General features: G+C 34.9%; 3 protein-coding genes across 7 annotated transcripts; 1 reads left to right on the top strand and 2 right to left on the bottom strand.

The window, feature by feature from the left end:
- The first annotated feature begins 242 nt into the window (after positions 1-242).
- On the top strand, positions 243-26,705 carry LOC126757545 (protein argonaute-2). 5 transcript variants are annotated; one of them, XM_050471539.1, is made up of 10 exons: positions 243-1,233; positions 12,603-12,769; positions 17,026-17,100; positions 19,182-19,958; positions 20,067-20,289; positions 20,381-20,792; positions 21,674-22,013; positions 22,087-22,772; positions 22,829-22,998; positions 24,228-26,705. In XM_050471539.1, exons 2-10 carry the CDS (start codon positions 12,643-12,645, stop codon positions 24,364-24,366), a joined length of 2,949 nt encoding a protein of 982 aa, XP_050327496.1. In that variant the 5' UTR covers positions 243-1,233; positions 12,603-12,642; the 3' UTR covers positions 24,367-26,705. The 5 variants fall into 5 exon arrangements, with proteins under 5 accessions (XP_050327496.1, XP_050327497.1, XP_050327495.1 ...); XM_050471538.1 differs by having other exon boundaries at positions 244-1,233; positions 12,579-12,769; XM_050471540.1 differs by lacking the exon at positions 17,026-17,100 and having other exon boundaries at positions 12,579-12,769.
- On the bottom strand, positions 11,799-12,044 carry LOC126757569 (uncharacterized). Its single transcript, XM_050471568.1, has one exon. The coding sequence runs from the start codon at positions 12,042-12,044 to the stop codon at positions 11,862-11,864; it is 183 nt and encodes a 60-aa protein (XP_050327525.1). The 3' UTR covers positions 11,799-11,861.
- Positions 12,107-13,289, bottom strand: LOC126757565 (39S ribosomal protein L53, mitochondrial). The gene is made up of 3 exons (XM_050471565.1): positions 13,033-13,289; positions 12,358-12,485; positions 12,107-12,304 (listed from the first exon to the last, which is right to left on the bottom strand). The coding sequence occupies exons 1-3, from the start codon at positions 13,176-13,178 to the stop codon at positions 12,114-12,116; spliced, it is 465 nt and encodes a 154-aa protein (XP_050327522.1). The 5' UTR covers positions 13,179-13,289; the 3' UTR covers positions 12,107-12,113.
- Positions 26,706-27,419: the final 714 nt, after the last annotated feature.

The raw sequence follows: 27,419 nt of genomic DNA, 5'->3' as shown, positions 1-27,419 counted from the left end.
AGAGAGAGAGCTTATATATGTACATATGTGTGTACATGTAACGTACATATATAGTATAATACTGATTTGTATTGCTTATAGAAATGGTTGTTCAAAAGCGAAAACACCAATAAAATAACCGAAGTGCAAGGCCTGAAAAAGCTATTTATGAATGTTCATTGCAAGTTGGCGCAGAAAGTATATTATATATTTACAAATATAAATATGTATATATAGATTTATAACTTAAAAAAATACTTGTACATGTTTCATTTTCTTGAATATACATATGTATGTATGTATGCTTTAGAAACGAAAATGAAATTAATAGGAAACAAGCAATAAAGTAACGCGAAAACGGCAAAAGTGAAAAGCCGAGTTAGGAAAAAAATCAACCCGCTCGTCTTCCTGCATGCCCACCTGCCAACCAAACACCCCCATGCCCTTTATGCTTGCTTACATATGTATGTGTGTACATTTGTTCGTTTGTCGCACCGCTGATCGCTCGGCTCTCGTCCCCATCCAAAGTTTAGGTAGCCGGCCCGGCGACCTCTGCTGCGTATCATAACGTTGTATCGTTGTTTGTTAGTGTGGAGCCCACAAGTCAAAAAACAAACAACTGGGCGAAGACGGGGAGCGAAAGCGTCGTTGCTGTCGCAGCTGCTGTCACTGCCGTTGCTCTGCTACCAGTGGGAATAAACGAGAAATTGCGTTTTATCGCTTGTGCTGATGAAATGTGTTTGTTTTTCGGAAATTTTGCAGCATTTAAAACTTATCAAAAACGGAGTTACAACAAATTTAGTTAAAATATGAAATGTTATGAGTAAAAGTTCTGATATTTTTTAAATCAAAAATCATAAATTAAATGTGAAATGTACCTGCTATTGATGAAAATAAGTATATTGAGAAAATGTCGCGCGTCTTTACTGTAGTTTATGTATTTCTTGTTATGAAAAAAACTTCGTGTTATGAAAATATGGCTTATTAACATTATCTGAACGTTTTGGAAAACAAATATCAACATAATAAAACAAATGCAGTACAAATTTCGTATGAACAAATTATTATCTTATCGACAAATACTAGTTACCTATTCAACTTGAAACCAATGGAAGTTTAACAAACAATATTGTTAAAAGTGAAACAACAAATAAATTCAACAAATTCGAAAAAATCGACAACAATTAACAAAGTAATTGGCTTATTATTAACTCCAATTGGAATTGTACCTCAATTACAGGAACAATCGATAAGGTAAGTTGTGCTGAAAGTGACTAAAAATATTATGTATGTACATATGTATGTAATCACAATAAAGCGTATGTACATAGTACGTAAAGATTATTTAAATTCATGGGCACATTAACCGAAAAAACTGTAAACAAAATAAATACATACATATGTATGTATGTATGTACATATGTTCAAGCGCTGCTGAAAGCAAGTTAATAATTTCTTGAAAAGGTGACCGTGAAAAGTTGAATCGTTGAAGTGCATACCTACTAACAAATGTATGTATGTATGTGCACATGTCCGTCCTACAAACAATATGCCTTTTTGTGCATATATATGTACATACATACATACGTATTCCTACAAAATCCTGCTCAGACATACATATGTACTTATATGTATGTAAGTATGTGCGTACGTATTTACTGTAAAGGAAATTGAACATTTTAAAATGCTTCAATGTTTACTGATATTTTAAATATACATACATACATATTAACTTATTGTATTACAGTTTCGTAGACCAGTTGATTTTTATAGATAAACTTATAAACCGCTGCTGTAAAAAAGTACGTGACTATAGCCCCAAGAAACATCTTAAATTATAGAACAAAAAAGTATGGAGTGTCGGATTATGTATGTATATACATACATACATATGTTGATATGTAGATTGAATACTTAGCCGAAACTCGACAGCACACCTTAAAACTGTTTTTGACACTGGCTGTCACAACAAATCTAAAAACCGTAAGCATCCTGGGTAAAAATTTTTTTTTTTTGAAATATAAAATTTTTGGAGTTACAAAACTTAAAATTTTGTCGAAATACTCCATACATGCATATGTACTTTTATTTTACAAAGGGAACCCTATCGAGTTAAGTGTGTTGTTGTTGTTGGACGTTCCGGTTACTTAGACCCGACTGTCGTGAGAACGTTGAATGGGTCTAGATACAAATTTTTCCCCAATTTTTTATTACGGGTCCGTTCCGGTTCTATATACTATAGATGTTACCAGAATATGAAGTGTTCAATTAACTAAAAATCAGCCAAACTTCCTGAGATAAGGAGTCAGTCCCGTGCGAGACACTTCAAGATCCAAAAGTAGGATTTGTGTTATCTTCCCGACATGTTTTCGTGGGAAATCCAAAGGATGATTCGTGTTTTCCTTTTAATATTCCAACAATACATATTTGAGAGCTCAACTCTAACTTATACAAACGATAACGGCCTAAAGCTTTGTACAGCCCGGTATTTGTTGGACAACATTTGCACCATTAATAGAAAAATACCTAAAGCTTGGCCGATAGAAGTTGTAAGGGCCAATTTTATTATGCGATAATATTCATACATATATATACATACATACATATGTACGTATTTATGTATAATAATGCCAACTATTTTGGAAATGAACGAACATAGGTATACTTTGTTATTATTGCGTTATTTTTCTTATTTACCATGAAAATAAGAGAGTACCATTAATATTCACATTCACATGTAGTTATCTCTTTCAAACAGCTGACGTGACATCGATATGTGTATATTATTTTTTGCTCTGTTCTTATGTTTGTCCTTTGAGCCGTTGAAGCTTCTCTGAGAGCAAATACTCATGCTGTGATGGGTATGGAATGGCGCAAACCATGATAGTTTGGGGAAGGTTACGTTTCTTTTATATTGACGTTGAAAATCTTTCCATATACAAATACATACGTACATTTGTACATACATATGACTATGTCTGTATTTACATACATACATATGTAGGCATCTACGTACCTTCCTTTAAACTGAACACACCCTTGGTTAAGCTTGTAAGCGTTGTCCTTCCATAACGTCCCTTTTAGCGAGAGCTAAACTTTCTCCTTTGATAAATTTTCTTTTACTTGTACTCTTTATAGTCAGATTATCGACAATTTTTTAATACAATTTATATACATACATATGTATATATGTATATACATATGTATGTATATGTATGTACATATTTGTCTGTTCAACTTTCTATTCACTTTTATTAACGTCTGTACTCCAAATTCGATTCTGTTGTCAAAAGGGGGTATATAACCAATTACAATGTGTAATAAGCGGGATCACAAAACGGCGCAATGGCACTTACTATGTACATACATACATATGTATGTACACTGCAAATAATTTATATATGTACATACATACATATGTACATATGCATACGTATTGCATTTACGGTTATTGAAATACCGTCATATAAGTACATATTTTGGTATACCAACAATTATACTTGGAGTTCAGACTCTTCTTCTGGAACTGTATTGAAATTTTAAATAAAATAACCATTGGCAATGTTCAGCTAAAATGTATTTTTAAATAAAATGTAAATATGTAAATAATTCGAGTTCTTCGAAGTCGTATTTATGTAAGTACATACTTATTTGTATGCATATGTACATACATATGTATACAGTAAATAGATACTGTGAACGTAAAATTTGTCGGATTAATATCCAATACCTTTTAAAGCGGGTTTGACAATTTTTTAATAAGTCACAATTTTTAATATTTTGTTCAGACAAAAGAATAAAAATAAAGTATTTACAGTCGAAACCTCAAAATTAAGCGTAAACTGAAATTAATAAATGCAGAAAATAACAAGTGTTAAGTTCGGGTGGAATCAAACATTCCATTCTGTTGCAATTTGCAAAAAATCAAAGTCGGCGATATGATATATATGTACATACTTTCAGGTGTTGGAAAAACTTTATATTGAATAAGTAAGAGGGGCAAACTAAGTTCGAGTGCAACCGAAAATTTTAAGTCTTGCAACTTGCAAGGATCAAAGTCAGGGAAATACCTTAAGATATAAAACGTCAACCTAAGGATCGGAGCCATGCAATTTTATATACAAGGTGCGTTCCAAAGTAAACAGGACTTAAAAAAAAAAAACAGAACAAATGGAATGGCAAAATCAATGTATTTTATTCGAAATAGTCTCCTTCTGCTTCAGTACAGCTTTTTGCCCGGTCCAAAAGCATGGTATGGCCGCCAGTATGCCGGTGCAAGCCTTTTGAATGGCCTCTACGTCTGCATAACGCTTTCCTTTCATGGGCAAATGCATTTTTCCGAAAAGAAAGAAGTCGCACGGTGCCATATCAGGTGAATACGGGCAGTGGTTAATGGTTAAAATGTGATTTTCGGTCAAATAATCGTCCTTCGAATGTTGGATTCTGAGCAATTTTTGGTCGTCAGTCAATTTGTGAGGAACAAACCGTTTTGTAAGCCCAAATGTTCGGTCAAAATGCGATAAATCGATGTTTTGGAGATGTTCAATTCCATTTCCATGAATTTTAATGATGATTTCGACTGATTTTTGATGAATTCACGCACAGTTTCGATGAAATTTCCGGTGATCACGGATTTTGATTGGCCCACATGTTGATCGTCATTTATGTCCTCACGATCACTTTGAAAACGTTGAAACCACCCGTGCACTCTGCTACGGGATAGGAAATCATCGCCATGAACTTGTTTCATCAATTGAAACGTTTCGGTAAAAGTTTTACCAGTTTTAAAACAAAATTTAATGTTGGCTCTTTGTTCGAAGCTCATTTTCGCATCAATAACACAAACATACTGACACTTAAAATGCAATAGTTGTCATGAAGTTCTCACTGGACCATCGATAAAGATAGCAGATTCTAACTGCACGATATTGGCGTCGGGCAATGGAATCGATGGCATGTGTTCGAAGGTAAACAGTTACCTCTCCGACCTTTCTCGTTTCCTCACTGCACGAAATCTCCCACTTTCCCCCACCAAATCCACAGCGACCATATTCACAAACTGGACGAAGGAGTATAGACTTGAGCTTAACATTGCAGTCGACGGCGTCAAAATTCCGACTGTCAACAATCCTAAGATTTTAGGTGTAACATTCGACAGTCTATGCTCCTTCTCTCCTCATACGACCGCGATTATCGCCAAAGTACAGAGCCGCAACAAAATCCTCAAGTCGCTAACCGGCAGCACATGGGGAAAAGACAAAGAAACGTTGTTGGCAACATACAAGGCAATCGGCCGGCCGGTCCTCAATTACGCAGCCCCCATATGGTCGCCTGGATGCAGTGGTACGCAGATGAGGAAACTACAGACCTGTCAAAACACTTCACTCCGGACCACTACAGGATGTCTTTTGATGTCTCCCATTGAACACCTCCACAGTGAGACGCTTATGCTCCCAGTTAAGGAGCATAATGAACTCTCTCCAAGCAATTCCTGCTGGGATGCTTTCGCAGAAATCACCCCTGCAGTCATCTGCGTGGAGCGGAACCGCCTCCTAGGAGCGTCAAAAGGTCATTCCTGGATTACGTCGACGACGTCGTACAGTACGCCGACCGGACTTCGGACGCAACAAACTTTAGACAGGTACTGACCGCCATTCACAGCGGAGCCATCAACACCTTCACCGACTCCCTTCCCGTGAATGGCGTTCTTGGAGTCAAACCACCACCCATCGCAGACGAAGAGCTCCAGCTGCCGCGAGAAACGCGTGTGACCCTTGCGCAACATCGTTCTGGATACTGTAGCAGGTTAAACTCCTACTTATCCAGAATAGACCCTGACATACCCGACGTATGTCCTGCATGCAACGAGTCCCCGCATGACACTGACCACCTCTTTGCATGCCCCATAAACCCCACCCATCTAACACCCTCCTCCCTTTGGTCCGACCCCGTCGAAACAGCACGTTTCTTGGGCCTACCGTTAGATGACATCGACGACAACACAAATGACATTTACCACCCCAACGGGGATTGAATTTCCGTTAAAACAACAACATAGCAGATTCTAACGCACCAGTCGACATATAGATGGCGCCACCGTGGGGCGCTAGATTCAAAAAGTCCTGTTTACTTTGGCATGCACCTTGTATAAATATACTATACTTATATAACTTATACATTGAGCGACATTTTCGGCATAACATTTGTTAGAAAAACGAAAATCATTATACATACGTATTAAAAGTGTGTTGGGGTAGTATCGACCCAATTTTATCAATTAACAATTATCATGCCACATACAAAAAATGTTACCTGGGCTTCGAACGGAGGATGGAGTCATGTGTAGAAGTTCACGGAAGTGAGGAAAGTTTTCTGATCGCCATTTACTTGGGGGTGGCCAGAAACGATTCTTTTACATATGAATCAAGCAGCTCACGACTTCCGGTCTTTGACCAAGTATCCTCTGGGTAGTCTAAGAACATCCGTTTCAAGGCGAGCTAAAGTGAGAAGGCGAAACATCCCCTCCGCAGGGTTGTGCGCTGGGTTTGGGACCCGCCACGTAAAAAATCACCCCCAATGAAAGGAAGCTACAAGCCTCGGATGAGAGACCCCCCTTTTGATGACGACCATGGCAAACGAAATAAGGACTACGAATTAAGGGCATGCACCTGGAATGTCCGGTCCCTTAATTGGGAAGGTGCCGCTGCCCAGCTGGTTGATGTCCTCGTGAAAATAAAGGCTGACATCACCGCCGTCCAAGAAATGCGTTGGACGGGACAGGGACAGAGACGAGTAAGTCCTTGTGGCATTTACTACAGTGGCCATATAAAGGAGCGCAAGTTTGGTGTGGGATTTGTGGTGGGAGAGAGACTCTGTCGCCGAGTACTATCATTCACTCCGGTGAATGAACGTCTAGCCACAATCCGCATCAAAGCGAGGTTCTTCAACATATCGCTTATTTGCGCCCACGCCCCGACGGAAGAGAAGGACGATGTGAACAAAGATGCCTTCTATGAGCGCTTGGAGCGCACTTATGAGAGCTGCCCCCGCCACGATGTCAAAATCGTGCTTGGCGACTTTAACGCCAGGGTGGGCAAAGAAGGTATCTTTGGCCTACGGTCGGTAAATTCAGCCTTCACGACGAAACATCCCCAAATGGGTTGAGGCTGATCGACTTCGCTGGGGCCCGAAATATGGTTATCTGTAGTACTAGATTCCAGCACAAGAAAATACATCAAGCTATCTCCGGATCGAAAAGCCACCAACCAGATCGATCATGTTGTGATAGACGGAAGACACGTCTCCAGTGTTCTAGACGGACATACGCTCCGAGGTCCTAACATCGACTCGGACCACTATCTTGTTGCAGCCTAGATTCGCACCCGCATCTTTGCAACAAAAAACGCACGTCAACAAACACAATGAAGGTTCGACGTTGAGAAACTGCAATCACAATAGACAGCAGAACGATTTTCTACTCGGCTTGCGCTCCTGCTCTCTGAAAGCACTCGTCAACAACTCGGTTTAAGGGAACTGGGGGACGGCATTTCAAACTCCTTACGTACAGCTGCAACCGAAACCATTGGATTTCGGAAAATGCAAAAGAACAGCTGGTACGACGAGGAGTGCCATGTCGCAGCGGAGAGAAAACAGACTGCCTACCTCGCAACGTTACGATCGACCACAACATGTGCGGGATGGGATAGATACCGAGAAATGAAGAGGGAAGCGAGACGCATTTGCAGACAGAAAAAGAAAGAGGCCGAAATGCGTGAGTATGAAGAGCTTGATAAGCTGGCCGACAGGGGTATTGCTCGAAAATTCTATGAAAAAATGCGGCGGCTTACAGAAGGTTTCAAGACCGGAGCATACTCTTGTAGAACCCCCAAAGGTGATCTAGTCACCGATGTCCAGAGTATACTTTAATTATGTAGGGAACACTTCTCCAGCCTGCTGACTGGCAGTGAACGTACAACACCAGGAGAAGGCGAACCCGATTCCACAATCGATGACGATGGAGCAGACGTTCCATTGCCCGACCATGAAGAAGTTCGAATAGCAATTACCCACCTGAAGAACAACAAAGCGGCGGGGGCCGATGGATTGCCGGCTGAGCTATTCAAACACGGTGGCGAAGAACTGATAAGGAGCATGCATCAGTTTCTCTGTAAAATATGGTCGGACGAAAGCATGCCCAAAGATTGGAATTTAAGTGTGCTATGCCCAATCCATATAAAGGGAGACCCCACAATCTACTCGCCTTCAAACGAATGATCTTTGGCTACCCAGAGGATACTTGGTCTAAGACCGGAAGTCGTGAGCTGCTTGAGCCATATGTAAAAGAATCGTTTCTGGCCACTCCCAAATGAATGGTGCTTAGAGAACTTTTCTCACTTGCTTGAACTTCTACGCATGACTCCATCCGTCCGAATGGATGAAAACACTCCAGCTCTGAGAATATTTGAAGCCTATTCTTCTTCTTTATTGGCGTAGATACCGCTTACGCGATTATAGCCAAGTTAACAACAGCGCGCCAGTCGTTTCTTTTTTTCGCTACGTGGCGCCAATTGGATATTCCAAGTGTCCTTCTCCACCTGGCCTTTCCAACAGAGTGGAGGTCTTCCTCTGTTTCCCCCGGCGGGTAATGCGTCGAATACTCTCAGAGCTGGAGTGTTTTCATCATTTGGACGACATGACCTAGCCAGCGTCCGCTGTCTCTTAATTTGCTGAACTATGTTAATTTCTTCGTGTATCTCGTATAGCTTATCGTTCCATTGACTGCAGTACTCACCGTTGGCAATGTGCAAAGAACCATAAATCTTTCGCAGAACATTTCTCTCGAAAACTCGCAACGTCAACTCATCAGTTGTTGTTATCGTCCATGCCTCTACACCATATATCAGGACGAGAATGATTGGTGACTTGTAGAATTTGGTCTTTGTTCGTTGAGAGAGGACTTTGCTTCTCAATTGCCTACTCAGTCCGAAGTAGCAACTGTTGGCAAGAGTTATCCTGCGTTGAATTTCGAGTCTGACGCTGTTGTTGGTGTTAATGCTGGTTCCAAGATGTCCGAAATTATCTACGACTTCAAAGTTATGTCAACAGCGAATTATTTTATCGAAATCGGAGAGGTCCTTCTCGATCCTGACGGAGCTATTGGTATTGCTCAACGTCAATTTACACAGCCGTATTAGTTTTGCGTGGATAACAAATTCAGACATAGCGGCATAAAGGCAACTCCTTTTCGTGCTGTCACGAAAATAAAATTTTAAAATCGTTTAGGAGTTGGTGTGTGCCGATTTTCTTTTCACGCATGATAAATATCTGGTCAGTTGTGAATTTTCCATACCTAAAGCCACACTTATAAAATCTAGTCAGTTTGTTGACGGTGGACTTTAATCTTTTACACAATACGCTCGATAGATATGCGATGTTGAGGAAGCTTAACCCAAGGTAGTTGGCAAAGATTGTGGTTTTCCCTTTTTGTGGATTGAGCGGACCACACTTAAATTCCATGCTTTCGTCCGACCATATTCTACAAAGAAGCTGACGCATGCTCCTTATCAGTTCTTTGCAGCCGTATTTGAATAGCTCGGCCGGCAATCCATTGGCCCAAGCCGCTTTGTTGTTCTTCAGACGTGTAATTGCCATACGAATTTGTTTATGGTCGGGGAATGGAACGTCTGCTCCATCGTCATCGTTTGTGGAATCGGGTTTACAATCTCCAGGTGTTAGGTGTTATGTTTTCACTGCCATTCAGCAGACTGGAAAAGTTTTTCCTCCATGATTTCAGTATACTGTGGGGATCAGTCACTAGATCACCTCGGGGTTCTGCAAGAGTATGCTCCGGTTTTGAAACCTTTTGTTAGCCGACGCATCTTTTCGCAAACATTTTCGAGCATTACCCCTGTCGGCCAGCTTGTCAAGCTTTTCGTTCTCACGCCTTTCGGCCCCTCTCTTTTTTGTCTGTAAATGCGTTTCGCTTCCCTCTCAACTCCCGGTATCTATCCCAACCTGTATGTGTTGTGGGCTCAAGACATTTAGCTTAATTAATGCGCCTAAAGGCGTTTGAAAAAATGTTTTTAATATTTCGGTTATCTTGCCTTACCTTTCTGCCATGTTCCCAAATTATTATCGAGCACGATCTATGCTTTGCTGTAGTCGTTTTGGTTTTTTCGACCACCTTGAACTATGTATTAAAGAGAGTTTAAGTCTAGTTGGTTTTGTTGTTACGAGTACCTTGACCTTGTTTGGGGGGAAGTAACATGTTATCTGTTTTTTTTTTTGATGGCCGAAAATGTTATCTGTCGTCGAGGTCACTTAAGGGGCTATTCGAGGGATTCGGACCAAAAGGGGGAAAGGAGTTAAGTGAATTGGCTTCATGAGGCATGCAAAGAGGTGATTTGTATCGTTGGGTATGGCAGGAACTATTCTAGATAGGTAAAAGTTTAAATATGGGTTCGATCAATTGAAAAAATTCTCCCAAAGAATTTCTTTTAGTTCGATGAGTATGAGCAAACGACTCTAAAAATTAAGCAATAAAACCTAGTGTCTGATATTTATAAATTAATTTTAGCAACAAAACTTCGCTAAAGATTCACTTTACTTACAACCTTCTTTCGTTTTGTCGAAATTCAGTTTTTATCCAAGTTTATGAAAACCTAGCACAAACGTACTTTTTAAATATCAGTGAATTTAACTGTTTACGCAATATTACAAATAATTAAATCTTTTCAAACTTCCTTTAGTTGTAAGTATTTATGTACGCACATCTGTATATGTATTTAACAATGCTTCCTTTAGCTACGAGTGCATTTAAAAGCTGAAAGTGTGCGTTCTATTGATATATTTTTGGCGAAGTTTCACTGTCACTCTCATTCTCACTTTCACTTGAAATGGAAGTTTTTTGTTTGTAGCTTGAATAGTAGTTTTCATACACTCATACTTAATAGTGTACATATGTACATCGGTATTCAGTTTATTCTTTTGTGCATTTTCCTTTTCTACTTCGAATAACTAGTTGCGGGAACTTACTTTCATTTCTGCAACCTGGATAGCTGACTCCATATATGTTGGGTCGACACTTTTTGTCCCTCTTCATTCATTCATATAATAATAGTTGGCAGTTTCTTATGTAAATATGTATATTCAAGCTCAATCAGATGTATACGTATGTATGTATGTTTTTATATTCGTGGAAGGTCAGAAATATAAGTAACTTCTGTTACCTAATGTTTGCTCAGAAAAAAAAACATATTGATTTATCCATGCTTCTCTGTATGCTCTTGTACAAAATGCATAAGATTAAACATGTCGTATTGCGAAGTATGGGTATTTTTTTCCAAAACTAAAGTAAATAGCTACTACTTCGATTTTCCTATTTTCTTCTCCGCATGAAACATAACCCGCATCCTCAGTAAAGAAAAGCTTTGGATAAAATATTATATATTTAAATCAAAGCAGGTTCATTCAACGAAATCATTTGACCATAGATGTAACACACTTTTTAACATCATTCATAGAAAGCCAAAAAGGATCACGAAAAAGAACGTTGTTTGTATCAATTCAATAATTTATATTTAAAACTGCAACCTACAGTAAAAAAAGTGTTCGGATGCATTACACAAATCACCATGCTCCCTCGAATTTCTACATTTAAAGTCCTTTTCAGTGTGATCCAGACACGTTACATGAAGTTTTAATAAAGTTAGACGATGTCTATAAAGATTATACAGATTTTGATAATAGTCCATACATACATATGTATGTGTAAGTTTGTTCCTTTTGAGCATAATATTTAAAATATAAAAACCCAAATGTATATGTACATAACAGTGATCTTTATTATGCTATTTTAATAATCTTTTTTTATTTGATAAAAATTAGAATTCAACAGGCTTCAAAGTAATGAATCTCGATAATATGAATGCTACTATAATAGTAGCACATACAAAGCAAAATACGAATGTATAAAATGATTCTTCAGTGAAAATGTCGGTAAAAGCTGGTATATCTTCGTATATCTGTTCAATTACAGCTAATGTACCTTTATGTTTTTTCACCATTTTTTAAATCTTTAGAAGAAGCACTTGATGTAAAATATTTTTAGCTATGCTTTTGATTTAGCTTTGGTTTTATTTTTTCTTCGATCCTTTTTTACCACCAGCACCTCCTGCTAGTTTTTGTTTTTCTGCTTTAGTAGTTACCTTTGATGTGATCTCCTCAACTGGCGCTAGCGTAGAGACGTGCTTGTTAAGTAGCTGCAAGAGTTCAAGTGTTGTCAAATTGCTGCTGACAAAACGAACTTCTTTCACTTGAGCTTTTTCTAAAAGAAAAATAACATTAGAAATTTAAAATCATGACAATATGAATCCTTACCTTGTGCGGAATCAATTAAAGAAAATTTCACCTCGGAAGGTTGACGATTGCAAACCACATCTGTTTTTATGACACAGCTGGGATTGGTAAGAGATATTTTAGGAGTTGATAGCAAAGATAGAAAATCCCTAAAGAAAGAAAAAATACATATATATGATTTTAAACATATGTTTATATATTATAAAGCTTCAGACTTGTTTTTACTATTTATTTTTAAACAGATTGTGTCGCTATATCTGAAATAGATAAAATAAAGGCCTCAAACTGACACCGACACCGACAAAGATGTCCACGGAGCGTGAGCTCGCTCCGGGAGGACCAGCACAGCTCCATACTTTACCTGTCGCTTTCTCAGATCTCGGAACTACACTACAATTGAATACCGCTGTTCGAATTATTGGCAAAGTGTATGGTAAGTATTCCACCTTAAATTTGATTTAATATTGCATGCGTATATGCCTCTTGCTTGGTCGGTTGTATAAAAAATTGCATGAATATTCTCGAAGCTTTATATTTTATATATCGTGCAATCTGACAGTCGGTGCTCCGTATTGCGCATGCCACAAAATGAGTATTTCATTTTGACAATGTTGAAATAAATTACATGGTTTGGCGAATAAGGAGTAAGAGATTATAAGCGATTCGGTGTAATTGTTTGTACCGTGCTTTAGTTACCTTGTAGACCTCACATTTTCAGAAAATGGATCAAACGTAACAGTTATTCTCTTAACTCCCTTTAAATTTACACTTTTCAATTGTTTGCTTATAGCTGCAATTATCCCATTCGATCGTTTTAAAGCTCCACTGAAGGGTATAGACATTTTGTAGCCTTTTATGTTAAGTTTTTAATAAATTAATTTGTATATCTTCGTACTCGCTTTTAGTTGTTTTATAATATGGCATATTATGTTCACTTCCAAACGCATGACATTTGCTATCAGAAGCACAGAGTTGCTCTTATTAGACTACTTCAGTGGTCTTGAAACTTATATTTGAGTTAAGATGTGAAAATTAGAATTATTTAATATTTGGAAAATTAAGATATGTCTTCAACTTTTTTATATGTAAGACTACCTAATTTTAAGTTATGAGTGTGTAAACATCATAATAAATTCCAAACTCTTCAATTTCTCCAAGTCATATGAGTTAAAAGCAACATTCGTGAAGGGTTCAAAGTTTGTGAGAATGGCAACACTTTTGCTTACGATATGGTACATCAATGTTCGAAATATTTCGAATTTATGCACACACAAACTTTATTCCGAACACCCAGGTGTACAACAGAGAAAACTCTGTAAACGATTGTTTGTAAATATATCTTATTCACTCACACCCTTTGTTTCTCAGTCCGAAATCTCGTTTAGATGTGCAAGGTGGTGGACTAAGGAAAGTCGTGTGAAGAAAGAACGTTGAGAATCGTGAAAAAATTGTTTCGAGTGCTGCTGCTGAAATTTTCAATAGAATTTTTTGCATAATGTGTGGAGGCAAAGCTAGAAAAAATATCAAAAAAGTTTAGGGCTTGTGCTAAATAATATTATGTGTATGAACTCGAATTGTAAAAATAGTTGAACTATCACAAATCAGTTCTCGAAATTAGCAAAGCACATTTTTACGTCTTCAATCGGTTGGTATGTTCGTGTGTTAAAATCAAAGGAGCCCCACTCGGAAGCAGCAGCAGCCAAATTATTAAAACGGGAATAAAAAAAAACTGCAGTTGTAGATCATCAGCAGAGGTCAATAATACAAGTTATAAATCGCGAAAGTTGAACTTTTATTGTGTTCCGTTTCATTGCTACCTGCCATTTAAGGGGGAAAACGCTAGACATATATTCCCTTCACAAATCAAATTCACAGTTACGAGCGATGCTCAAGTGTGCCAGCTTATTCCCAGTATAAACAAACAACCGATTCTCAAAGCATTTTTACTTATAATAAAATGAGTAAACACAGTTGAGTGAAAAATTGAAAAAAATAATATTACTACATATACATAACTATATAAATACCTACATTTATATATAAATATATCAATATATATAATGCATATTGTGCCTGAGATTGTGTTCTAGATTACTGCAAATCCAAAAACGAAGTTTGTAGTTCATCATAAACTTCAAAGTGTCTGTTAAGTGAGGTTAATATAAATGTGAGAATATTCAGTTCTTCATAAATACGTCACCACAAATTGTAATACATACAAGATTTTGTGTACTACGAACAGGCAGCTAAACAATAAACTAAAAAAAAAAATACAACATTTTATTGAATTAAGTGAATTAAACGAATTCCAACATTTAAGTGATAGTAAGAAGGCTGAAATATTTATTTAGCAATAAAAGCAAATGTGCTGAAGTAAAATCGATAATATTAAACAATTAAAAAAGCAAGTTAGAACTGCGGTATTTATAATAATTACAACTCAATACGAAAAAGACTCATTTTAACGTTTAGTAAATATAAAGTTACAAATCGTACTAAAAATAATTTCGAAAAATGTATCCACACGGACAGCGTAAGTTTAAAATTCCCGAATCTATATAACTACGTAGTGACAGATATTACTTACTATTAACGTACTATATATACAATATCACTGACTTAGTACTAAGATATTCGATATGTATTACAAACTATGATAAAGAATGCACATTCTTGTTCATTTGTTGATCTGGAACATTAAATGTTAAGTTAATATTGATGTGATAACTTTTAGCAAGCCATTATGGCTTTTGTTAAAATATTAAATAAAGATAAAACAACACCAATTATTAATATCAAGGGGTAATGGGTCCAAATGGGTAAGGGTCTTCAACTAGGAGAATATAGTAACAATGGAATTTGAATGTGGCCTTCAACCTGCAGTCTCTTGGGGCTCCACCATTGGTTTTAGGAACATAGCTTAATAAGTCAATAAAGTCGTCCTATATATGGACAGAATGGTAGGCCATTCACATTTTATTAATAGTATAGTGTTCTGCCAAACTAAATTGTTGGTAATCTACAGATTTTTTTAACAATAAACATTATAAGATTATATATATATTTTTATAAATTCTCTTTATATATAATTTATACATTATAAATTTTTTATGGCCGACGGAAAATTATATTAGAGTGATCAATTTTCTGAACGTGGTTAAGTTCAATCAACATAGGCATACCGCATTTTTGTTTGTTTTCTTTAGGGAACATAAGATTTCGTTCTTATTCACATCTATCTCAAAAATTAATGTTATTTAGCCCGCAAAGGAAAAGATCATACCGTGGCATCGGTAAACCGCCACTGGTACTACAGAACTTATTAATAATGTACATAGATATTTAAAAGTTTGGAGATTGTTTTACAATACAAAACCATTCGTAAACATTAATAAATGTAGCATTTTATCAAATTTGCGTTATTGTTTTAGTACTAATAATAATCTAAATAGAATAGCAAACCTTGAGTCATTCTAATAAATATATCTGCTCTTTAAATACATAGTGGTTTTAATACTTTGTCATAAATATTCAATTTAGATGTTTTACACCACTCTGAAAATTTGTAAAATTTTAATAATGTTTTGATTTATATATAATTAACCTATAAAAATATTTTGCTTGTATCTATTTAATGATGAGCAATATTTGCTATATAAAATTTAACTAGTTGAATATATTTTCCCACTACTTTTGTCACACTCTCAAAAGTTGATTTAGATAGCATTTAAATGAAATGAAATTAGAAACTTTTTAGAGAGTTTAAATATCTGAAACTTACTTGTTTATTTTAAAAAGAAAAACGCGGTCAAATAGTATAGTATGTATTGTCACTAGTATATAAATATATGTATGTAAATATATACATACGTATAACATCTATAAGTATATGTGAGTGTTTATATACATGTACATAAGTTTTTTATCTTATCAGATAGGAATAAAAGAACTTGACGAAACGAAATTATGTCAGCTGCATGGAGAAACCATTGTTTTAACAGTTTAAAAAGACATGACATATTAAATAAGAAAAAAATTACTTCGTTTAACACTATTTAGTATATCTAATATTTATTTCAAACACGGAATCAAAATCAGTGCCTTAATAATTATTTATATTATATAAGAATGTTTTTTTAAGGGTGATTTACTTTTACGCCTTGTTGGTGTACTTAGCTCCCACTATAAACAATGTTTTTATATACAAAAAACTGTAGCATAAATTAATTTAAACATTTTTATGGGGAACTATACACTATATGTATATCAAAACGTATCAATGCATTAAGGAATATGTATGTATATTTAGTGTTAGAGTTACTCATGATATATTAATTTCATAGATGAATTATATTATTATATACTATTTATTATACAATATTAAAGGATGTATATAATATGTACAAACATATGTGTGTATGTTTATGCTTTTAATTTAAGCTTAATATTATTACATATGTATACATATTTTATTAAATGGTGAACTGCGTCGCATAATATTAATGGTACTAATTCCTCTATTTTATCATCCAATCACATTCCTTCCGAATCAATTGAATTCACATAAATTTCAAATTGGATTCACGTTCATATTTTTCGTTTCTTTATTTTTTATGCACTTTTTATTTTTATTTTTACAACTAAATTGTGTATTCTTTTTGATTTTTTCTTTTTATTTTTCAATTATAGAATCTCAATGGACACCTTCGCCCCCGCGGCCTCAGAGCCCCACTCAATCGCAGACCAGTTTCGAAAACCTCACATGTAAATTGAATTGAAATTATTTAGAAATTGAAAATTTTGAAATTAGTGATTTGAAATGTTTTCTATATTGGCTGACAAAAATTCTCTTTAGTTTCGTTTATTTGCTTGAACATCATTTTTGTTTTTATTATTAAACCTGTATACTTTGGTTGGTTTGTCTTTTGTCCTACGTTATTTCCTAATCGCATTATTGTAACTAAACACATTCTCAAACGTATTGCATAATTACTAATAATATAAACAGGGTTATTGCGGAATCTGATAATTGTCGGAATCAGTATTGAAACCGATAAACATTTGTAGTAGTTATCATGAATTTTTGATATTATTGATTAAAATGTTCGAATCAGAGTTTATTGATTTTCGTTGACATGAAAATGTTATAGTTGATTCGAATATGTTTTGCTTACTTTCGAGAAGACGAAAATCCAATTATGCATCATAAAAAATCAGAATTGATTTGTAATTCTGAAAGCTAAGCAAATATGTCGTGAATTCTTCAACAACCCTGAAATTGTAGATATATGTATGTACTCCTATATTTTTTATATGTAAAATTTTAAACTAACCACAGTTTTATTTGTAATTATTTAAAAATATATTTATGCATATGTAATGTAATAACATATTGCAAATGGAATTTTCATCGGATAATACATGTAATTTAACCCTTTAATGCAAATATTTTTTTAATAAGCGTTAGTTTGAGGGATATACGTACAGAACTATAAATAATTTAACTGTTTCAAAATTAGACAAATATTGCGAATGCTTACCGATCCAAACCGGATTAGATCGCCGAAATAACAGCCCTTGACTGGATAAAATCGGACTCAATTCTGCCAGCCTTATACTGGCTGCTGTGGCATGCTAAAAACTTCGCTTAAAAGGTGAACATTCTCTAGAAGTTTTTTAACAGGAAAATAGGGCCAAGGATCAGATTCGTAAAATAAGGGCGATGTTGAATGAATTCGAAGCTTAATTCAAGCCATTTTGTCAACGTTTATATTGATGTGTGCCACGGTGAATTAAACGTTTGTGTGATCTCTCTTAACACCCGCTTTGTTAACGTTACTAGCGACGATCTTTTGGCCCCTTTAGCGCGTAACAATCTCGAAAAAGTCTATTTTAAGGACATGTAATATCAGTTTGTGGATATTTTTATTTTCATCTCTATTACGTTCTTTTGGTGGTCGACTCAGAAAAGTGTTTCCACTCTATTTCGGGCTTTTTATGCTTCTAGACATTATTCTTCATGTATTCGATAATCTTAAAAGCTTATAAAAAACGTAACTTTTATCAGTTTGCTTTACTTAAGTTCAGAAATTACAATTGATAACTGTGGCATATACATAAATTAAATAATAAAAAAGCCATAATAATAAAAGAATGTAATCTAAACATTAGGAAATTAAAAACCTGCTTGGATCGATTTTAATTACATTAGTTGAGAACAATGTTGTATTTTTATATGTTGTTGTATCGTTGTTGTTGTAGCGGCATAATTCTGCCGAGTTGACAGTACTTGACCGGATAAGAAATTGGGGTCCGTTCCGGATTCGTAGGCCCCACTGTCGTGGGAACGGTTTAGATTTTAATCGATTTTATTGGCTTTTTTTTTTTTTTTTCAAATTTTAGGTAATATATATGTAAATTTATTGGTTTTAATAAACAATAAAATCAAACTAACTATAATTTGTGATTTGTCGATAATTATTTTTACTGTAAAAGAAAATATTAAAATGTTTGTAAACTAAATGAATACTGCTAGAAGTGTCGTGGTACAATGATATTCCTCCTTTTTAGCAATAATCATTTTTTTTGTTTTTAGAGGACTTACATATGCTCGAGTATATAAAGACTCTTTTTTTTTTATTAGCCACAGTATTACTACTAATCCATAGCAAATTTACAATAGATTATCTATTACTAATCGCATTCATTTTGACTTGCGTAGTTTATTTGTTATTTGAAGCTTCTATAGCAGACCATTGCCTTTAATCGTAGTTTTTATTATTTTTATTTATGACATGTATTATGTTAATTTTATACAACTAACAAAATTTGATGGTCTATAACAGCGCCACCAGCTACCGGTTCATCAGTGAATCCCACCGCCGTGACCAGCCCGAGTGCGCAAAATGTGGCCGTTGGAGGCGCAACTGTGGGTGGCGCTGGTGCCGCTGGTCTGGCTACACAAGCCTCCGCAGTCGCCTCGCCATTGGGTGCGACAGCTGCCGCTTCGCCCACCACGCAACCTGAACTGCCAGTATTCACGTGTCCGCGCAGGCCAAATTTGGGACGTGAAGGCCGACCCATAGTTTTACGCGCCAATCACTTTCAGGTGTCTATGCCGCGCGGTTATGTACATCACTACGATATCAATATACAGCCGGACAAGTGTCCGCGCAAAGTGAATCGCGAAATCATAGAGACTATGGTACATGCATACAGCAAAATATTCGGTGTTCTAAAGCCAGTATTTGATGGACGTAATAATTTATATACGCGTGACCCGCTTCCCATCGGTAACGATCGCTTGGAATTGGAAGTAACACTACCAGGCGAAGGGAAAGATCGTATATTCCGCGTGACGATTAAATGGATGGCTCAAGTGTCGCTTTTTAATTTAGAGGAAGCTTTAGAGGGACGTACACGCCAGATACCATATGATGCAATACTTGCATTAGATGTTGTCATGAGACATTTGCCGAGTATGACCTACACTCCTGTAGGTCGGAGCTTCTTTAGCTCGCCCGATGGTTACTATCATCCCTTGGGTGGTGGCCGTGAAGTTTGGTTTGGTTTTCATCAAAGTGTGCGTCCTTCCCAATGGAAAATGATGTTAAATATTGACGGTGAGTGTGACAAGAAAAATATTACTTAAAATTTACCAAACAATTCAAAAAAAAAAAATATATTATTACTAAGTTTTTTTTTCTAACAATTATTATCGTTTCTTTTAGTTTCGGCAACGGCATTTTATAAGGCGCAGCCCGTAATAGATTTTATGTGCGAGGTACTCGACATACGAGATATTAACGAGCAAAGAAAACCGCTGACCGATTCACAGCGCGTGAAATTTACAAAAGAAATCAAAGGTCTTAAGATTGAAATTACCCATTGTGGTGCCATGCGTCGCAAATATCGTGTATGCAATGTTACACGTCGTCCAGCACAAATGCAATCGTGAGTGTTTAAATTCATAAATTTTGTTACTACCTATGTATTTATTTCTATATTATTATATGTATATATTTTTTCTAATTCATTATCTTAGGTTCCCCCTTCAGCTAGAAAATGGTCAAACTGTTGAGTGTACTGTAGCAAAGTACTTCTTGGATAAGTATCGTATGAAATTGCGTTATCCACATTTGCCATGTCTTCAGGTAGGACAGGAACATAAGCATACATATTTACCCTTGGAAGTTTGTAATATTGTCGCCGGTCAACGTTGCATAAAAAAACTCACCGATATGCAAACGTCGACAATGATTAAAGCTACAGCACGTTCGGCTCCCGATCGTGAACGTGAAATCAATAATTTAGTTAAAAGAGCCGACTTCAATAACGATTCATATGTTCAGGAATTCGGCCTGACCATTTCGAACTCTATGATGGAAGTACGTGGGCGTGTGCTACCACCGCCAAAACTACAATACGGCGGACGTGTATCAAGTATGACTGGACAGGTGAGTTGAAAAGACATTAGTGGACCGTTATATTCTTTGGCACGCCAAAGGTTTGCAAATAATATATTAGAATAGAATTAACATTTGAATTATATTTTTAATTCCAAAAATTTTAATTATTTTTATTTTTAATCGTAAATATCGTATTGAAAAATTTTAATTCCAAACTTGTAATTCAAATTAAAGAAAAGTAATTGTTTTTGGTATTTATATTTTTTCGTATTCTAACATTTTGGTTACATTTTGAAATGTAAGTTTTTGATGAAATATCAGCACAGTTTAGCTTTTTTTGTCTTATATAAATTTCATTGCTTTTATTTATACTTTTCATTCCAGCTCTTAATTAAATTTTTTTGTATATTTGTTAATCCAATCATTAAATTAAAAAAAATCTCAATTTTTAATCTCAAACGACTAGAATTTCAATTATTTTGTTTTTAATTTTTTTTTTAAATCAATCAAATTATTTTTTAATTTCATTACTTCTTTTAAATTGCAAAATTACTAACACTAATTTTTAATTTATAAAATATTTTCTTAATTTTTATTTCAAGTCATATTTTAATTTTTATTGTTAAATTAAAAAATACAATTTTCTCTTCATAACATATTTTTTGGATTAAAAATTAAATTTTCAATTATATACATATATATTTTTTTGTAATCAATTAAAAATTTAATTTTTAATACAAATATTTTGAATTAAAAAGTCGCAACCTTAGCTACATATACATATATGGCTACCATTTTTTATTTATGTTTACCATTGTTTATTCCCATCTGATCGGAGTTTACCGACATAGCCTGCATTTGTACGATTTTTATGATGTCACATATCAAGATATGACCGTTATATAACTTATGCTTTTATTCCCGAACAGCAACTTTTCCCACCCCAAAATAAGGTCAGCTTGGCTTCACCCAATCAAGGTGTCTGGGATATGCGCGGTAAACAATTTTTCACCGGCGTGGAAATTCGTGTTTGGGCTATCGCCTGTTTTGCACCACAAAGAACCGTGCGTGAAGATGCTTTGCGAAATTTTACTCAACAATTGCAGAAAATTTCCAACGACGCTGGTATGCCCATAATCGGACAGCCGTGCTTCTGCAAATACGCCACCGGTCCGGATCAAGTTGAGCCCATGTTTAGATATTTGAAGAATTCGTTCAATGCTCTGCAGTTGGTGGTTGTTGTGCTACCTGGAAAAACACCTGTTTATGGTAATACAAATATTTTCGTAAATGATAAACATAATGCAAATACTCATTGTACTTTTTCCCCCCTAATTAACAGCTGAGGTAAAACGCGTTGGTGACACAGTATTGGGCATGGCAACACAGTGTGTTCAGGCTAAGAATGTTAATAAAACATCACCGCAAACTTTGTCAAATCTTTGCCTCAAGATTAATGTGAAATTGGGTGGCATCAATTCCATATTGGTACCGTCGATCCGCCCGAAGGTTTTCAATGAACCAGTTATCTTCCTGGGCGCAGATGTCACCCATCCACCAGCCGGTGATAATAAGAAACCTTCGATTGCCGCAGTTGTTGGCTCTATGGATGCGCATCCATCACGCTATGCCGCTACAGTACGCGTGCAACAGCATCGTCAGGAGATTATACAAGAACTCAGTAGCATGGTGCGCGAATTGTTGATTATGTTTTACAAATCCACTGGCGGTTATAAGCCCCATCGCATTATATTATATCGTGACGGTGTTTCGGAGGGTCAATTCCCGCACGTCTTGCAACATGAGTTAACCGCTATACGCGAGGCGTGCATTAAACTGGAAGCAGAATATCGTCCAGGCATAACGTTTATTGTGGTTCAAAAGCGACATCATACGCGTCTCTTTTGCGCAGAGAAAAAAGAACAGAGCGGCAAGTCTGGCAACATACCGGCTGGCACAACAGTGGATGTCGGTATAACGCACCCGACCGAATTCGATTTTTATCTTTGCAGTCATCAAGGCATACAAGTAAATATTAGCTTAATATTGTGTTGGAAATTTAACTAACAAAGGAATTTTCACAGGGAACAAGCCGACCTTCGCATTATCACGTATTGTGGGATGACAATCATTTTGATTCCGATGAACTCCAATGTTTGACATATCAACTGTGTCACACTTATGTAAGGTGTACACGCTCCGTGTCGATACCAGCACCCGCCTACTATGCCCATTTAGTAGCTTTCAGAGCTAGGTTTGTATAATATCATTTTGTTTACCTCGAAGAGGATGTATTAAGTTTGCTAAAAAGATTATAACACCCAGAAATTATATATATAAATGACGAGCGTGACGTGACGAGTATGTTATAATATGTTAATGAGATGAGTCGATTTAACTCTGCTCATTTGTCTGTCTGCCTGTATATATTTTTAAAATGGTCTTCAGCTCCTTCGGCGAATTTTGTTTAATCTCTTGGATCGACTGATAACGAGTTTTACGGAGCGGCAATTTCACTTTGGGGAACAAGAAAAAATCACACGGGGCCAAATCCGGTGACTACGATGGTTGATCGATGATATTCATTGCGTTTTTGGTTGTAAGTTTGGTCACAATCGTGGCTAGATGCGATGATGCATTATCATCGTGTAAAATCCATGTTTTCCACATTTTCAGCCGTTTCAACGGTTGTTCTCACGCAACGCCTCAATATGGTGAAATAAATATACCTGCATAATTACCGTCTGTTTCTCCGGAACAAATTCATGATGCACTAAACCACGAATATCGGCGTGGTTTTTTGGTTTCGGTTCGTTTTTTTTCTTTCCATTCCGATGATTTATGACTTGTTTGCTTGTCAAACTCATAAACTCATGTCTCATCGGAAAGCAAAATGTATTAATTTTAATAAATTATTTTTAAAATCCTTTCGAGCTTTGGTAGAAGCATCTCATCCATCGCCATCTGTTTGTCAGTAGCGAAATGTATCACATTGTCACAGCTGATTTAAACACTACAAAGAAAAAAATGTAAACAAACCAAAAAAGTTAAAAGCAATGCATCTGAATTCACCTGACAATCGACTTCCAAAATCAAAAAAATGGAAAATATTTAAAACAAGACAGTTTTTTATAAAAGAATACGACATTACAATATTTTATTTTAACAAATACAGTTGAACTTCCCTAACTCGAATCACCAAAATCCACAAAAAAAACTTTTAGTTAAAGAAACTTCGAGTTACGGTAGGAAATTTGTATAAAATGCTACTTCTATTGCCAATTCAAGAGTTCGAGTTATGGAAATTAAGCTGTATTAAATGAAGTGATTCTTCTAATATAAAAAATGGCTGTATTATATATCACTAACTGCACTGAGAACAGACTAGATTATCAACATTAATTTTAACAGAAATATTGTTATTGTATGAAAAATTAAGGCTCCTAATTTCTTTATTAATTCAAACGCTTTGTTTCTTCTTAGATACCATCTAGTTGAGAAGGAACACGATTCAGGCGAAGGATCTCATCAAAGCGGTTGCTCTGAAGACCGCACACCTGGCGCAATGGCACGCGCTATAACGGTGCATGCCGACACGAAAAAGGTCATGTACTTTGCTTAAAGGAACTTTGGATTCTTTTTTATTTTTTGAAGCATACTATTGTAACATTAAAAGTGTACTATAATACAATTAGTTAATATGGAGAATTCATGCTCCGTTCAGTACGCTGAAATGAGCAACAATTCAATAACAACTACAGATTAGTAAAGAATGCTATGGAAAATAGTTGTTAGGCAAATAACAACACAAATCGATGCATTATTTTACTAGAGATAAGTATACAAAATTGTATATTAATTAAAAATCTGCAACAAGGCTATGTAGTGAATACAACGTGCAACTGCAGCAGAACAATAAGTTGAAATGATTTTTTTAACATACAATCAATCATTGTCTAAGCGATTCTGTTTCTTCCAACGCTGTTTGTTTTGTTCTTGCTTGGAGTTTACATTTACAAATTTCGCAAATTTTTCAACTTCTTCGCATATACTGCGTGGTTTATAGAAAAGCAAAATTTTGAAAACGCTATAATAATTCCAATTTTATAAAAAAAAGTAAAATTTTGAAAACGCTATAATAATTCCAATTTTGCTTTTTTATAAATCATGAAGTACATACATATATGCGAAGAAGTTGAAAAATTTGCGAAATTTGTTTATATACATATATACTTTATTTCTATTGCTTTCCTAAATATAACTATAACAATAATGTTTATTAATTTATGTAATATTACACTGTGCTACACAAATATGAACCGATTGTGTCTACTACATGAATTCTACATATTAACTAATTGTATTATAATACACTTGTAACCAGCTCTCGACATACGTTTACTATGTATATATGTAGTTGGAATTTTTTATTATTTTAATATTTGTTTATAATATGAATATAAACTATTTTTATTTTATACACGTACATCTCCCATAAAGTGAATAGCTTTATAATAATTCAAATGTTAATTCAATTATTTTATATTTAATGTATTAATTGTGCAACCCTGTTTCTGACGGGTATCTACAAAAGAATGCATTTGTAATTAATTGCTGTACCGATTTGCATAGTTACCCAAAACTCGAAGTATCACGAATATTCGAAGCTTTCTCAATGAACTCAATTGCATTTCGATATATTTGAAATGTGTTTTACAATGGTACAATTATTTAAAATAAATAAATAAAAAAAAAACGAAATACATAATTCATTGTGCTGATAAAGAATAAATTAACTTCCGTTTTAAGTTTGCCACAACACGTCGTCATCCGTCTCCGCATTAGTACCTTCCCTGTGTAGTGCATATTACACGCAAATTTACGCTGTAGGTAAATGTAAACTCCAAGCAAAAACAAAACAAACACAAAGTAACACAATGTCACTTACGTTTAATTGAACGTCAATGAACTTTAATTTAGTTAAGTCTAGTTTTTAAGCACCTGAGCTGGGCAATTCTACGCAGCTATAATGGCCAATTTACATATATATTTCTATCAATCAATTATATGTCAATTAATTTGCTCGTTTTTCACGAATTGCACGAAAATTAGAAAATCGGAAAACGCAAGTTAGAAACTCATACAAACAATTATAAGCGAATAACTTTGTACTCAAAACCCACAGTAAAAGGCAACACTCATACTTATATACATATTTTGTGTTTTTCGCATTTAGTAAAGTTATCAAATAAGACGTTAAGTTCAAATACTTCAACAATGTATTCCTGGTAATATTATTATATTTTCTCATACTTTTAAGTATTGCAAATCTTATCGTAATTTCAAAGGAAAATGTGCCAAAATTTTGTATATTGTATTGTAAATCGTTAAATAGTTTCCAAAAACCAACTCAGAGTAATTTTGATTTTCCAAAACTTGTGTGTGTATTTATTATTATTTGTTTTTGCATAGTTTCCTGTAATCTCTTGTGTTAAATCTCATGTATCCATATCACATGCACATGCACCTGCTCTACACAATAAAAGTAAAATGAGTAAATTTACGATATTTAAACGAATATGTTTTAACAATAATAACTTAAGCATAAAAATACATAATTACTTACATACATACACATGATTATTTCGCATTAAGTCTTAGTTATACAAAACTGTATTTTCGTGTTTGAAACGAGCAGCAGCAGCCGCAGCCGAAGTAACAGAGCTGCTGGCCATTGGGGCATTTACAAAGCGCCTGGCAATTAACATTTATATCAATTTGTTTAATGACACAGCTTAAAGTTAACATTACATTGTTTTTCTCTCTCTTTAATTTAATTTTATCTAACAACATTTGAGTATATAGTATAATAGAAAGCAAAAAACCAAAAACGAAATATTAATTTTAAGCACTTAAAAAAACCGGGAAGCAAAACAAATACATAAGCATACAAAAAAAGAAGATCGATATCAAAATGTCGTAAATTTAGTGAAATAAATCAAAAATGTAACTTTTATTTCATAAGTTAACTAAGTTAAGCAACACAAAGAGAGGGTAGCGGGAAAAAACCAAGCATTAGACCTTAACTACGAATATGTATTTATAAAGAGAAAAATCAATTTTATGACGAACCGCTGCGGTGATGTCAATAATGCGATGATTTCATTTCTTCTAAACAAGGGATTAATTATAATTTTTTATTAATATATCATATATTCATATATATACATATATATATATGTATGTGTATGGAAACTTATTGTAATTACTTAAAAGCATTCAGAATATACTAAATACAAAAATATAAAAAAATTGCGTTTATATCCACGTAAACACGAATGTGTCATTGAATGTTTCAAATCAACAAGTTGAATCGTGTTACATGTTTCGAACATTCCTGTAGACTACCGAAATTTTTTTTGAGTTTTTAGGTCAAAAGTGTAAGGTGTTATATCCACTTGTAAGTCAGAAAAAACCGTGATTTTTTTTAGATGATTTTTGATTTTGGTTTTTTTGTGATCTTTTTTTGTCAGGTTTTTTTTTTTATGATTTATTTTTGTTTTGTTGTTATTTTTATTTTGATTTTTTATGATTTATTTTTGGTTTTTTATTTTGATTTTTTGTGATTTATTTGTGGTTTTTTTGGTATTTGTTTGTGGTGTTTTGGGTTTTTAC

This window comes from Bactrocera neohumeralis, chromosome 4 (assembly GCF_024586455.1).
Source record: "Bactrocera neohumeralis isolate Rockhampton chromosome 4, APGP_CSIRO_Bneo_wtdbg2-racon-allhic-juicebox.fasta_v2, whole genome shotgun sequence".
Classification (NCBI taxonomy): domain Eukaryota; kingdom Metazoa; phylum Arthropoda; class Insecta; order Diptera; family Tephritidae; genus Bactrocera; species Bactrocera neohumeralis.
This window is presented reverse-complemented; position numbering and strand designations above follow the sequence as displayed.

Bases quoted from the DNA above. Each gene is read 5' to 3' on its own strand.
- LOC126757569 (XM_050471568.1), bottom strand. From the start codon at position 12,044: ATGGTGAAAAAACATAAAGGTACATTAGCTGTAATTGAACAGATATAC.
- LOC126757545 (XM_050471539.1), top strand. From the start codon at position 12,643: ATGTCCACGGAGCGTGAGCTCGCTCCGGGAGGACCAGCACAGCTCCAT. The intron at 22,014-22,086 runs GTAATACAAATA...CCTAATTAACAG, and splicing joins TGGAAAAACACCTGTTTATG to CTGAGGTAAAACGCGTTGGT. The intron at 22,999-24,227 runs GTTTGTATAATA...GTTTCTTCTTAG, and splicing joins TTAGTAGCTTTCAGAGCTAG to ATACCATCTAGTTGAGAAGG.
- LOC126757565 (XM_050471565.1), bottom strand. From the start codon at position 13,178: ATGTCTATACCCTTCAGTGGAGCTTTAAAACGATCGAATGGGATAATT. The intron at 12,486-13,032 runs GTAACTAAAGCA...TTCTTTCTTTAG, and splicing joins GAAAATGTGAGGTCTACAAG to GGATTTTCTATCTTTGCTAT. The intron at 12,305-12,357 runs GTAAGGATTCAT...TTTTTCTTTTAG, and splicing joins TTTAATTGATTCCGCACAAG to AAAAAGCTCAAGTGAAAGAA.